Source organism: Thermobia domestica, chromosome 8, assembly GCF_964235325.1.
Source record: "Thermobia domestica chromosome 8, izTheDome1.hap1.1, whole genome shotgun sequence".
Classification (NCBI taxonomy): Eukaryota; Metazoa; Arthropoda; class Insecta; order Zygentoma; family Lepismatidae; genus Thermobia; species Thermobia domestica.
Genome location: NC_137461.1, coordinates 160,771,229 through 160,784,748, shown reverse-complemented (window position 1 = coordinate 160,784,748; position 13,520 = coordinate 160,771,229). Strand labels below are relative to the sequence as shown.

Here is a 13,520-nt window from a genome sequence, read left to right as displayed (position 1 = left end):
GTATATAATTTACGATAGACGGTACTATATAACAAATTTCTTTTAATATTCAATATTTTTTCAAAAGAATACCGCAATAAAGTGACTGCTTTTTGTTACAATAGAAACAGTTTTCTCTTTAAAAAATGTCTATTTTTTATTTTGAAAAACGCTAAATTTTTCCCGTTTAAAAACCCGGGAAAAACATTTTTTTTCTCTGAAGAAGTCAGTTTTCTTTCGAGATTTTTAATATCTAGTTACAAATCCATCTGAGCTATTCGTTCGTTAAATTATCATCTTGTAAGCAACACGATTCTGTGACGAAAGCAACTTTTTTAAGGTTGTAACATGAAGTTACTGGGACAATTTTCAGTCAGAAATAGTTTCTGAATCGCCATTGTCCATACTATTTCTTCAAATTTTATTTAGAAACATAGTATAGGAGTTTCTCTGCCTTCTTTAGTTCTTTGTTGAAATTAACCTGAAAAATAATTTTAAAATACTTTCAAGAAATTGATAATAAATGCAAGTAAATGATAACGAAAATTTGTTAAAATTAACATAGAGGAAGAGGAGTGGAAATGATAGACTCACGAGAGGAGGTCAATGTCTATTATTTTTTTTCAAAACACTCATTTGGTAAATTGGTTGATTGACCAATAAATAAATAAATAAATAAATAAATAAATTGAATTAATTTATAAATAAATTGATTAAAATACTCATACAATCTAGAATTGAACAAGGGATCGTTCACTCTGCCAACCAATATGATTCAAACTTCGAACACAAAGTTGTATTACATTTTATCTCCAATAAGTATAATAAAACTTAATGAAAGCTCAGTTGTATATCGCTTACCCTGGTTCGATTCTACGCTAAGTGAATTTATGGTGGACAACATCGTGTTCGTGATTTTTTCGTAGTTTTACCGTTTTATCCCACTTTATCCGTCCCGTTTAACCTGAAGGGCATAACATGGGACGTAAAGTTATAAATTTCATTTTACTTTCATTTCATGATTTTTAATGCAATGACGTAATTCTCGTGTTCATATTTTTTTTTAGAATTATTAACCTGTGACTGAAAACATCCAGTAGCAAGGCATATCAGAGTTAGAATCCTTTTCTACCTATACTCAAGTATTCAAGTCTTACACGAAAATGCAGCTTAATCCCTTATACTTAAAGATGTCTTAAATTTTAGTTTGTTGTAAAATTCCATGTTACAATATAAAATAATATACTTTGTTCATTAATTTATTATCAGGGCTACTAGCTCAAAAATGGCTAACAACGGATTGCAAATAGATAGAAGTCCACCCACTCCAGAATTGTTAGAGGTAGCTCGGAAGGAGTTGCGAGAAACACCTGATGTAGTGGAGAACGCATTGCAAGAACTCAAGAAGAAGTTGAAAGGTAAGCTATTGTTTAAAAAAAAAGTTCAAATAAAATGCACAGTAACAGTTAAAGAAATCTTTTGGCAAGTGTGTATAGTATTTTCCTATACAGTACTTGACAATACATTCCCTCGTTTTAACGGACTAAAAGGGACAATTTATGGTCTGCTACTGCCGATTGTCCGTAATTTCCAATACTTCTGTCTGCAATGGCTAGTATCCACAAATATACTATTCATTCTTATAACGTAAAACGCCTGGTACGCTGTAAATATACACTATTATAGTAGATTAAATTGACATTTTTAGTATAGAACCGGAATTTTCAGACTGAATCCGTCACTCCGGATTTAGTCCATTGCTTCCGAAGCCTCTAAACTCGAGGGTACTGCACATTATTTACAAAGTACAGTACGTAAGGTTCTTGAAAACTACTACCGATAGCATCTTCAATAAGTAACTGTTGCCAACTAGGTATTAAAAGGAATAGAATTACTATAGAGTGATTGGAATATTACAATTCTATTGCTGTTGAGAATATCCTATAGTATTCGCAATTGGCTTTGAAGTTATTCTGTTCATTGTTACCATCACATCAAGATTTTAAGAATGGATACCCAGGAAAGGTATGGGTTTCCTAGACAACTTTAATTCCAGTGCTATTAAGCTTAATATATTTTAGTTACGTTTCAAGCTATTGAATATAAATATGTATTTGATACTTGAGCTGAGCCGTTGACCATCTCAATCCAAATCTTCCGTTCCTCCCCTAAATATAATTTTTGGTAGTTTGTACGAATGTGTCTCTTTAGTTGCAAAAGCACATGATTTTAATAAAATATTATTAATTGCCTGTAAATGAAATTTGTTACACTAATTTTTGAATTTGATTTGATTTTAGCGCCCCTTTCAGCAGTGAGGCTATATGAACGTTGACCTACTGATTAACGTGGAATCTGAACCACATGAGCTCCTCTCACGCAAATGCTATAATGACCTATGACATCGCTTAATTATTAGTAATATGAGTGCTTATAATTATGTAGTCTGTAAGTGTGTAACTGTGTTCTATCCCTGGTAATCGCATAATTTCCCGGATATCAGAGTAACAATTCGAATCCAAGTTTTAGTTGCAGAAAATAATAAAACAATGTACGTTCTCCCCTATTTTCTTTCTGAAGTAGCTCCATATAGTCTTTTACTGTCGTTTGTTCTGCAAATAAATAAATAAATAAAATCAATTGCCATAACAGCATTCTTCCAATTTTTTAATCTACCTCTAACATCTTTGGTTGTAGACCCACTTTTCTTAACCTCGATGTTGCGTTATGAATCGATGTCAAAAACAAACAATAATCAAGTGAAATGATACATTATACAACACCTTCAAGAAACACATTCGGAAACATCTTGATGTTAACGTACCTATGCCGTACAATATTAATAATAGCTGCAGATTAATAAAGATTATAGAAAAGTTGAAACAAACTTTCAATATTAATAAATATTCTTTCTCTGTAAGATTCAAAACTACCCGAAAGATGGCCGTTACCATTAATAGATAACCAATGTAGAAGTTGACAAGCGGGACTTTCGGAATTTTAGATTTTTATTTAATTCTGTTGAACGTATCAGTTTCGATGGTCAGGAAAATAACATGCATCTTAGATCCAAACTGAACCATATGCTATGATGTGGCGCGCACTATCAATATTCAAGTGTACTTAGATTAAACATCAGAGTGTTGGTGTCTGATGAAGAGGACGTTAGGTCCTTGAAACTGTAAAAGATTGTAAGTATAGTTTTTAATATATTTCATTCTGCTCTGGCCAGAACTGTGTTTTATTTGTTAGATTAAATATGTGGCTATTAATATAAAAGTAAGTAACACCTGAAATAATAATTTAGACCACTACAATGAGGATAGAACAGACAAAAAGGGACGGAAATATTGTCACGACTGAAACGCGGGTCAATACGTGAAACGGCAGGACACCAGAAGTGCCTTCAAATGAGGACTGTCTTGGTGAAAACGGGACGTATAGTAACTCTTGTCATTGGTATTGCAAAGTTAGATATATACCAATAGCAAGTGGAATATAGTTTTGGTTTTGTCATTTCTGTGCCAGTATCTAATTCCTCAAAAGTAACTATTCTTTACCATTTTCTGTTTCTGCCACCTTCATGTAGTAGAAGGAGGTAAATTCAGTAGACTCTGAACTATCCCGCCAAGTTCTAAACATGTTTTTTTTTTAAAAAAAAGGAAGAAAAAGAGAAAAAAACCTCCGTCATAAAATCACAGAGTATATATAAAAATATATATTAGAATAATCTATTCAACTTGTAACATCTTCATAATAGCGTGACTTTGACAAGGAAAACCAGTTATCTATCAAGGACCTTTTCAAAAATTAAAGGGAGTAAGTTTAGAATATATTAGGTCTACATTTTCACATTTGTGTAATCATTTATCAATGAATAGAAGAAACAAGTTTAAATCATTTATTTATGAGTTAGGCTTTTTGTTTAATTTAAAATTGTATGTATATACGGTGCACATTTTTTTATGTTTCCTGCAATTTAGACATAAAATTTATCTTAAGTTTACGTACAACATATTTATTCTTGGATTGCCTTTTTCTGTAATAAATTTTTGAAACGTACAATACAGTACAAAAAAAGTTTATAAAATACTGACCTGTACTTAGAAGTCAGAAAATATGAATAAGATCGGATTTTGGTATAAAAAAATGTGTTATTAATGGTATGGGTAGAGGAGGAAGTGAGTGATATAGGATTCCGTCCTTTCCGGCTTTTTTGCTATTCTGTTTGCTACATTAGGCCAGATAGTCGGTAGTCTGTTGCAGATGGATTCTAATAGTAATAGTTTTCGCCTCTCAATACCTTTTTGCTTCTCCTCCACCTTCAATTAATAATAATATTATAATAACACCAAAAAGTTCGCCTAGATCGTAATAGCGCAAATTATGGATGTGTCAAAATATTAAATAATACTTTCGACAAAGTGGGTACTTTCAAATATCTAGAATCTATATTAATAAGCCATAATCATATCCACGAAGAAATTAAAAGTCGACTAAATTGTTTTATTATTCAATTCAATATATTTTGTCTTCGCAATATAAAATGTTAATAATGTCTGTTGAACTGTATGGTTGCGAAACACGGTCGCTTACTCTGAGAGAAGAACGCACACCGAAAGTATTTGACAATAAATTCTTGAGACGAATATTCGAACCCAAAAAGAACGGAAGTGGAGAATGGTGGAAACTTCATGACGAGGAACTGCATAATTTATACCATTTACCAAACATCGTTAGGGTCGTCAAGTCCAAGAGGCCCAAGTGGGCAGGTCGCGTCGCTAGAATGGAAGAAAGTACGAACTTTTTCAAAGTTTTAACTGAAAATCCAATCAGACAACGACCATTAGGAAGACATAGGCGCAAATGTGGACAATATTAAGATGGATCTCGCAGAAATAGGGGGAAAAAAGTAGAAAGTGGATTCAGTTAGCTAAGAACACAAGTCAATGGAGAGCTTTTGTAAATGCAGCATTGAACCTTCGGGTTCCATAGGCCATAGAGTTAGTTTTATTATTATTATTATTATTATTATTATTATTATTATTATTATTATTATTATTATTATTATTATTATTATTATTATTATTATTATTATTATTATTATCTGTTCTTGCAGTGCATAAGACAAAGGTGTCATTCACTTATGAAAAGTTCGCTGAATAAGAATTACCGGCATTAGTCTTGTGTTACGGTCGTTGTGTCATTACTTCCAAACAGTTTCAAGGTCGTAAGCTGAACGTTGGAATTAGTACCGTACTCTGTTCCCAGCCAAAGCAGGGAAAAATCCTTTGTGAAAACAGTGAACACGGATAGTTGACTGATAATAATTATTTTATCTATTGTTTCAATAATCATTATCCTTGGTTGATCACGTGAAACATTCTATGCTTTTGCCCTTATCAATCAAAATTGGTCTAAAATTATATTTTCTTTTTTATCCGCTTTCTAAGACTTTTTTCTCTTTTTTCAAACACAATTATTTACTTAAATCAGGTTGCAGTGTTTATTCACAGCTAGTATTGATACGTAGTGTAGTTTAAACAAAATGTCATATATATATATATATATATATATATATATATATATATATATATATATATATATATATATGTATACTAAGCACATACTAAGCAAGAACATAATAGCTGTCTTGAACTATATTTTCCGAAATTAGGTCACGGATTTAGTTTGACATTTCAATAGTCCTCTTCACGTTCCATACGTCTTGTCTGTTTTATGCAAACAACCTAGAAACAATCCAAATATTTTAAAATAATAATAACAATAATAAATATTTTGACACGAATAGTAAATTATTTTCTGCAAATTGATAAAATTTGGTGCATTCCAGTTGTCAGTAGCCTCTTAGATTTGATACGGGAATGATCTTTTCATTGTGTACCTGTTACTGGTAACCTCGCTAAACTCAACTTCGTATTTCATATGTCATTACCTACTATTTAATAACTATATTATAAAATATGCTTTTTTTTTATTTTTAGATGAGGACAATATCATATTACGAGATGATGACGAGTTCCTTACTTTATTTTTGCGTCCTACAAAATACTACCCAGACAGTGCTCTAGCGTTGGTAAGTGTTTCATTTGTGTATCTTGAGAAGGAGACACTGAACTGAAAACATTTTTCACAGCTAATAATAGCTCTAAAACGAACACATTGTAATTGATCAAAACAGTAGAACATTTTGTAAGATCTACATACAATGGCGTCATTTGGGGCTTAATGAGGGGCAATTGCCTCCCCTGAGTTTGATATTTATAGACATTTTTATCAATAAGATAATTATATACGAGGAACAGTCAAAAAGTTCCCGGAATTTTGTTGTAGCTCTTTACTATCACAATATAGGTACAATTTACTTTGTCGCCTTCAAAGTAGGTACCTTCGGAACACACACACACTTGCTCCACCGCTCCTGCCATTGCTGAAAACAGCGACGGAAGTCCTCTTTTGGTATTTTCCCAAGTTCGCGTTTGTTTTGATGTCTTTTATGGTGGTGAAACGGATATCAGTACTGTTTTCCTTACAGCACTCACACTTAGGGTGACCAACCGTCCCGTAAAAACGGGATTGTCCCGTTTTTTCACTACCATTCCCGGTGCCCCGAAAAATTTTCCCGGGACGCCAAAATGTCCCGTATTTACGTACATTGGGTAAAAAAAGAATTCCCAATCTAATTTTTTCTAATTTATATTATTATTTCCTAAGCTATATGATTATATTGGAATATGTCTAATTACTAAGCAATGTCATTACGACGTTTGCGATATTGGATGTGGTGGCTGCACTGTTTTCCCTCCTAGGCCTCCCCACTCCGCAGACGACAGCGCAAGGGGCTGAAAGTATTATCAAGAACAAATGTAAGCTGTTTTTACTCTCTGTTTCGGGCGGTGGAAGATTGAGGCGCTGTCATCAGTACAGTACATTGTTTCCGTGATTTGATTAAGATATAACGTACTTTCATTTACGAAAGGGTGGGTGAGGTGATTTTAGTTTAGCGTCCCGTTCAGCAGCGAGGCTATATGAGACGTGGACCTACTGATTAACGTGGAATCCGAACCACATGAGCTCCTGCCGGGAATTGAACCCGGGTCTCCCACGCCAAAGGCGCGTACGCTAACCGCTTAGCCACGAGGGAGCTCCATTTACGAAAGGGGAACAAAAGTATAGAACTATAAAACTGAAAGTAAAAAGAAAACTAACTGTAAGTGAAATAATGTTTAAAATAAGAAAAAGAAAATAAAGGGAGTTGGAATGAGATGCTGAGAGTAGTTTGTTTAAATTCTGCCGGTGACATATTTTGTTGATTGACAGATATTGATAAATGTTTCATATATTTTTATTAATGCTTTCAAAATTTCATTTTTTGTTAGTTGCTGATAGTTACTTGTTATTTAATTAATTCCACAACCTTTTCAATAGGTTTTAAAACGAAAAAGTGTAAATTTGTCCTTTTTTTTTTTTTTTTTGGTGAGAGATACAGAGAGAGAAAGATAGAGAACGGAGATGCAAAATATATATATTTAGGGGAGTAACCTATCCAAAAGTAGAAAGTTGTCCCGTTTTTTCTAGTTGACGATTTGGTCACCCTACTCACACTGTAAATGGATTTTAAGGCTATCAAAGTAAGTATCTGAAGCATTTCCCCAATTTGCACACGAACTTGATGTTTTTGTATTGTTTGGACCGCGATATTGCATCAACTGATCACCACGTGCTCCTCCGTTTAGCTATACTACTCGTAAACTGACTGTTATGATCTGTTCACACTTGGCATGTTCATAACTAGGTGACGTAAGGACTGCACTGTGCGAGATATAGTGGAATTGCATCACAAATTCCAAAACTAGAACAACATTCCGGAAACTTTTTGACTGACCTTTTTACAATAATAATGGGACAAACGTGAAACTTTACTTGTAAGTTATTGGAAGGTCTTCCACCAAGCAAAATCTGAAATGGCACTACCGTGTACACCTACACCCCCATTGTCATTGGAGAGATTTCTAGGCAAGCACTGTTCGTATACAGCATTCATAAAATCATCCACATGTTATAGGTGATCGCCATTTTGATTGTCTGTGGCCAACGATTGAGCAACTTGAGCGAACGTAATGGTATGCCACATTTTTAGCGTTCGAGCAAACTGTAAAAGAAGGCTGACTATGGAATGGAATAACACATACCAAAACAAATTTCCGCTGCTATCTGCAGGTATATTTCCGAAATAAAATTACCTACATACTGTTATGTGGTTCGATCATAACTCATTCCACCTATTAACTCAATTTCGCCGGAAGTGACGCTTGTGATTATGCTCGCCCGAGCCACTCAATCATGTCGATTAAACTAGCGCACAACAACAATGCATATCCAGTGTGTATACTTGTATATAGCTTGGCAACCACTAATAAACACATTTACCATAGAAAATTACGCACTAATTAAGTTCTGTTTGACTAATCTGTTAACTTTGTGATATCACGTTGACAGTTTATTTTTCATTTACTTTCATTTTTGTTTCTTTCGTTTCTTTTATTCTTAAGTGGTTTACTCTGCAGATTCACTCAGTGTTTTATTTTAATTTTGTTTATCATTTGAGTCTATAAGGTAAAAGGAGTATGTCGACAATAAAAATGTGTGTTCAAGCTTTTATTCTGCAGTTTCACGGATAGAATGTTTTGTGTGTGTTTTCTGTATCAATTATGTACCTTTATTATTATTATTATTATTATTAGTGTAGATCCTATTTTGTGACTAGTTAAGGTAGTACCCAGCGTTATTCGGATAAAATACAAGAAATTGTATGTCTTAAACAACAGTTCGTACTGTATATCCTCTTTGCCTCCCTCCTCTTCCATTAGAAGCAGAATTTTCGAAAATATTCGGATATGTATTCAATAATAATTTTTAATGAATTTACATCCCAAGCTTTGTCTCCCATACATGGGGTGTTTCCTGAGATACTGTGTTTTTAGCATAATATTGAACTCCCTTAGGAGATGCATTTTATTCTAGTTGACATTATAAATATCCAGTTCAAAATAGGTACTAACTACGTTCTGAAGCTCATTTCAAACTCTTCAATGGGATAGATTTGTACACAGAGTTTCTCCCAAAAGTTTCTGGAATGATTTTTAAAAAATCATTTATTCAATATCAGTTTATAATCTTTTCACTTTACAATCTTTCCACAATCTTTCCAATATCAGTTTACAATCTTCCAGAACTTTTCAAAGTATTCTCCCCCTGCTTCGATGCACCGTTACTAACGCTTCATCCAATCATTGAAGGCGTCCTAGAAGTCGTCAACGGGAATATCCTTCAGTGAGGTCGTCGCTGCCACCTCCAGCGTCCCATGCCGAGTTCCTTTCATGGTTTCTTTTTATCCATGGCAACAAAAATAAATCTGCTGGTGCCAGATAGGGGCTGTACGGTGGCTGAGGTAGCGTTGCCACACTCATTTTGGCCAGCAACTCGGAGACAATGAGCGCGGTGTGGGTTGATGCGTTGTCATGGTGTAAGATTCAATTGTCGCAAATTTAGTTTCAGACGCCGAGCGGTCGTCGTCGTTGATGGACTCCCGACCTTCCCAAAACCGCTTGTTCCACATGAAAGTGGCTTTTTTCATCGCTCCGTACCATACGTTTTCCGAAGAATTTCGAGCGTCTTCACCCCATTTTTACCCAGTTTCACACAAAATTTGATTGCATAACGCTGCTCCAAAAACTGGTCCATGTTTTGCTCGACGAGGGTGCAGTAGATACCACTGCGCTGAGCGCGACTATGCCTCAACAACTGCCAGTAGGTGACTGATACCAGTCTCGTTTCCAAGCTTAGGTCCCCTACCAACTTCTCTGCCCGAAGCTCAGCCCCTTCAGCCAGTATTGCTAACTACAAAACATCATTCCAGGAACTTCTCGGACAAACCCTGTAGCAATGTAGATCCTTCGAGTTCGGTACACCTCTGCTTGTATAAAATACTTATTTAGTTTTCCGCTCTAACTTTAAAGATGTTTCATCTTTCTTCTTTTTGGTTATTTATCAATACATTGGATCAGTATATGCATTGTTTAAACTGATTTCCAAAACTTATCAATTCAAAGTAAGTTATAAAAACATAAGAATTTAAGAATGCCAATTGGAAACTTTTGAATAAGGATCTAAATTGAAAAATTATAACATTTTGATATTTTAAGATAAGGATTAACATAAAGTTGTCTTGAATTACACATAAAAATCTGTTATTTTGATATACACTTGCTCCTACTTTATAATATTCCACAGATTTAAGGGGTATTGTGATAACATGTTATAGACAACATCATGCTGCTGAAGTAATAAAAAAAATACTTTTCGACGTTTTCCCGACGCATAGTTAACATTGTATTTACAACTTATTAATTTTTAAAGTAATGAAGCACAAGACACTTTCACACGAGTTATCATCGTTTCATATTTTTGCAATTATAATTAAAGTTCAAACTACATAGGCATATATTTTTTTAGCGATCTTATATAATTCTTAGTTTTTATATGACAATTGTTGCATGTAATGGCAGGGCTAAAGCTACGTATTATACAGCGAAATATTTTCTTTCTTTGACCTGACTAGTATATTAAGGTCAAACGTAAACAAATCTATGATTCGTAAAGTTGCCCAAAATGTATTGATAAGCAAACGTAATGGTTTATACCATATTTAGCTCACTGCTAAAACTAATTATTCAAAAGTTATAGTGTATATATATATATATATATATATATATATATATATATATATATATATATATATATATATATATATGAATAGATAGATACATATAGATATATATGAGGGTGAATCATCAAAAAGTAATATCCTCTGTGAAACTGTTCTCTACAGAAAACTACTGTTCAACATAGTCTCAATACTTTGAACACATTTGCGCCTTCGTCGAAACCAGGCTTCAAAACCATTTTCGAAAAATCCAGTTGTTTGCTTCTTGATAATTTTTAATGTTGTTTTAGCTTCATCCAAGTCATTGAATCTGTGACTTTGTGATATCCCAAATCAGTAACTATTCTTGGACTCTCAATCCTTCAATCCACCAGCAACATTCTGAACTGTAATGCGCCTGTCTTCTCGAATCAATTTATCAGCACTTTCTCGACCTGGATCTGTGACAGATGCTGTCGGTCGTCCGCTTCTCGTTTATCTGCAATTTCTGTTTTGCTGTTTCTAAACTAGCACTTCTCCCAACGTAGCACATTGCTCATGTCCATTACAGTGTCCACATAAGCAGTTTTTAATTTATTATGTATTTCCTTAGGTGTACAATTTTCTTTATATCTATATCTATACCTATCTATCTATCTACTATATATATATATATATATATATATATATATATATATATATATATAGAGAGAGAGAGAGAGAGAGAGAGAGAGAGAGAGAGATAGATATAAAAGCTTTATTGAAATAAAGTATGACGAGCTAAATATGATCAAATTGTACAACATGCATTAAATTTAAAACAATTTTGAACCAGTATACTCACTACAAAATACTGTACATAGTACAAATATGTGTAGATTACTGTATCATGCTTGAGTTCTATTTACGCAATTGGAGCTTGATTTAGGTTGTAGTCCTATTTTCGAAATTAGATAGGTACATTTGCTAATCAGGCAAATTTTAGTAGTTGAGAGTATGTGAGCTTAATACATCGCGGCAATTTGCTTCTGAATCGAACAATTTACAAATAAAATGAATTCAAAAATCAATGTTGTTTTCCTTTCACGTGTTAAATATCAAAATGATTATTTTATTTTCTAGATTAAAAGATGTTTAGACTTCAAGGAAAGAAACGCCCAAATAGTAGCAGGATTATCAATAAGCAAAATGGAGGCTCTTATGAAGGAAGACTTAGTAAATGTACTAAAGGATAGAGATCAATTCGGTAGAAGAATATTGCTCGTTAAAGTTGGAGGTAAGTTGTAAAGATTAGATTGAACAAAATAATTTTTTAAAAGTTTAACAGTACTATATTAGAAATAGCTACTAGGGATATATTTCTAAACCTTAAAAACATGTATTAAATGGTAATACTTGGAAAGTACTTTAGTTACTTTATGTAATAACTATGGTTACACATACTTTAAGGTTAATATAGTAAAATACAATTGGAAAATGACACATAGATGGCGCTACGATTTCCCCATCCTTCAAACCTCTCTAAACACAATTCTATTATAACTCGCATAAATTAGACATAGAAAAGTCAAACTACCTTAAATTAAAAGGTCTTTGATATGTTTTGTTCGTGACATTTATGATTCTTTTTTCTTCTTGAGAGCAGTTAAGAAAGAACAACACTGAATTATTCTCAACAGGAAACAAAAATTTAAATTTTTCGTAGTGAAAGCTACTGAAATTTCATTTGGAGAAGATAATACATAAGCGAGTAGGGAAAACGTGGTACTATGTGCGGATATTAAGAAAAGAAAATGAAGTTCGTGTCTAATTTGTTCATACACAAAATATGATTATTGTTCCAGATTGTACATTTGAATTTTTCCTTATATCCTGACATTATGACAATCTTACGACAATATCTTCATTATTTTATTATCGTCAAGTTAGTTGCGAGAATAAGTAGAGCTTAACGTCTCTTTTTACCACCGAGTCTATATGAGGCATGAACTACAATTTAGTGTTGCCACCGGGAATGGAACTCGGAGTAAGTCCATGTAAATATCATGAGAGTTGTATTTTCCTCAAAAGTTTAACTAAGTTTAGTTTCTGCAGTTTATCGTCTTTCAGCACAGCACCAAGATCATACATGCGGCTTAGCCTGCTAAGTAATGTCGTCTGGACCACGTGAGCTTTCCATGTGACTAGAATTTAACTTTTTCGAGTGAGACCTATATTCTTTGTAATGTATGTATCATACCGGTTGAATTTTAGTTATTTTCTTAAATTCTGAATATTTATACTTAAGATATTTTATTTTACAGGAAGACCAGAATGAAAATATGTGTATTTTTTAAAGCAGATCCTTTAGACTTACAAAGACATTTGAATTATCTAATGCAAATTTCTCTCAATATAGTTATTAGTTCATTTTGGTTCTTATCGTCCAATAGTTCATAGCAATTAGTAGGGTACTTCTTATTTACATTTTCTGATTATTGTTTCCTCCCACAGATACATGGGATCCTAAGAAAGTAGCCATAGACGACGTCTTTAGTTTAATTTATCTTTTCCATGAGTTCGCTGTGTTTGAACCAAAGACTCAAATTGCTGGTGTTGTTGTTATGTTGGATTTCGATGGCCTCAGCATGAAGCAAGTGACAGCGTTTACACCGGGGTTTGCAATGAGGTTGTTGGAATTCATTCAGGTATGTGAAAAAAATCTTTTAAAAGCATTCAGGCGTACACCATATTAGTTTCGCAATATATGCATAATACAATGCTTGTTGTTCAGCATGTACAAGATTGAGATGTTGGATGCTCGTGACGTCATTAT

The 13,520-nt window shown here is 33.4% G+C and overlaps 1 protein-coding gene across 2 annotated transcripts in view; it reads left to right on the top strand.

The window, feature by feature from the left end:
* LOC145693320 (clavesin-1-like) overlaps nt 1-13,520 on the top strand; it is a 47,213-nt gene that overhangs the window by 13,187 nt on the left and 20,506 nt on the right. For both annotated transcript variants that reach the window (XM_081769205.1, XM_081769206.1), the window contains exons 2-5: nt 1,249-1,397; nt 5,985-6,076; nt 11,828-11,981; nt 13,199-13,392. In XM_081769205.1, the coding sequence (XP_081625331.1) occupies nt 1,265-1,397; nt 5,985-6,076; nt 11,828-11,981; nt 13,199-13,392 (573 nt within the window). In that variant the 5' untranslated portion in view covers nt 1,249-1,264. The remainder of the gene's footprint in view (nt 1-1,248; nt 1,398-5,984; nt 6,077-11,827; nt 11,982-13,198; nt 13,393-13,520) is intronic.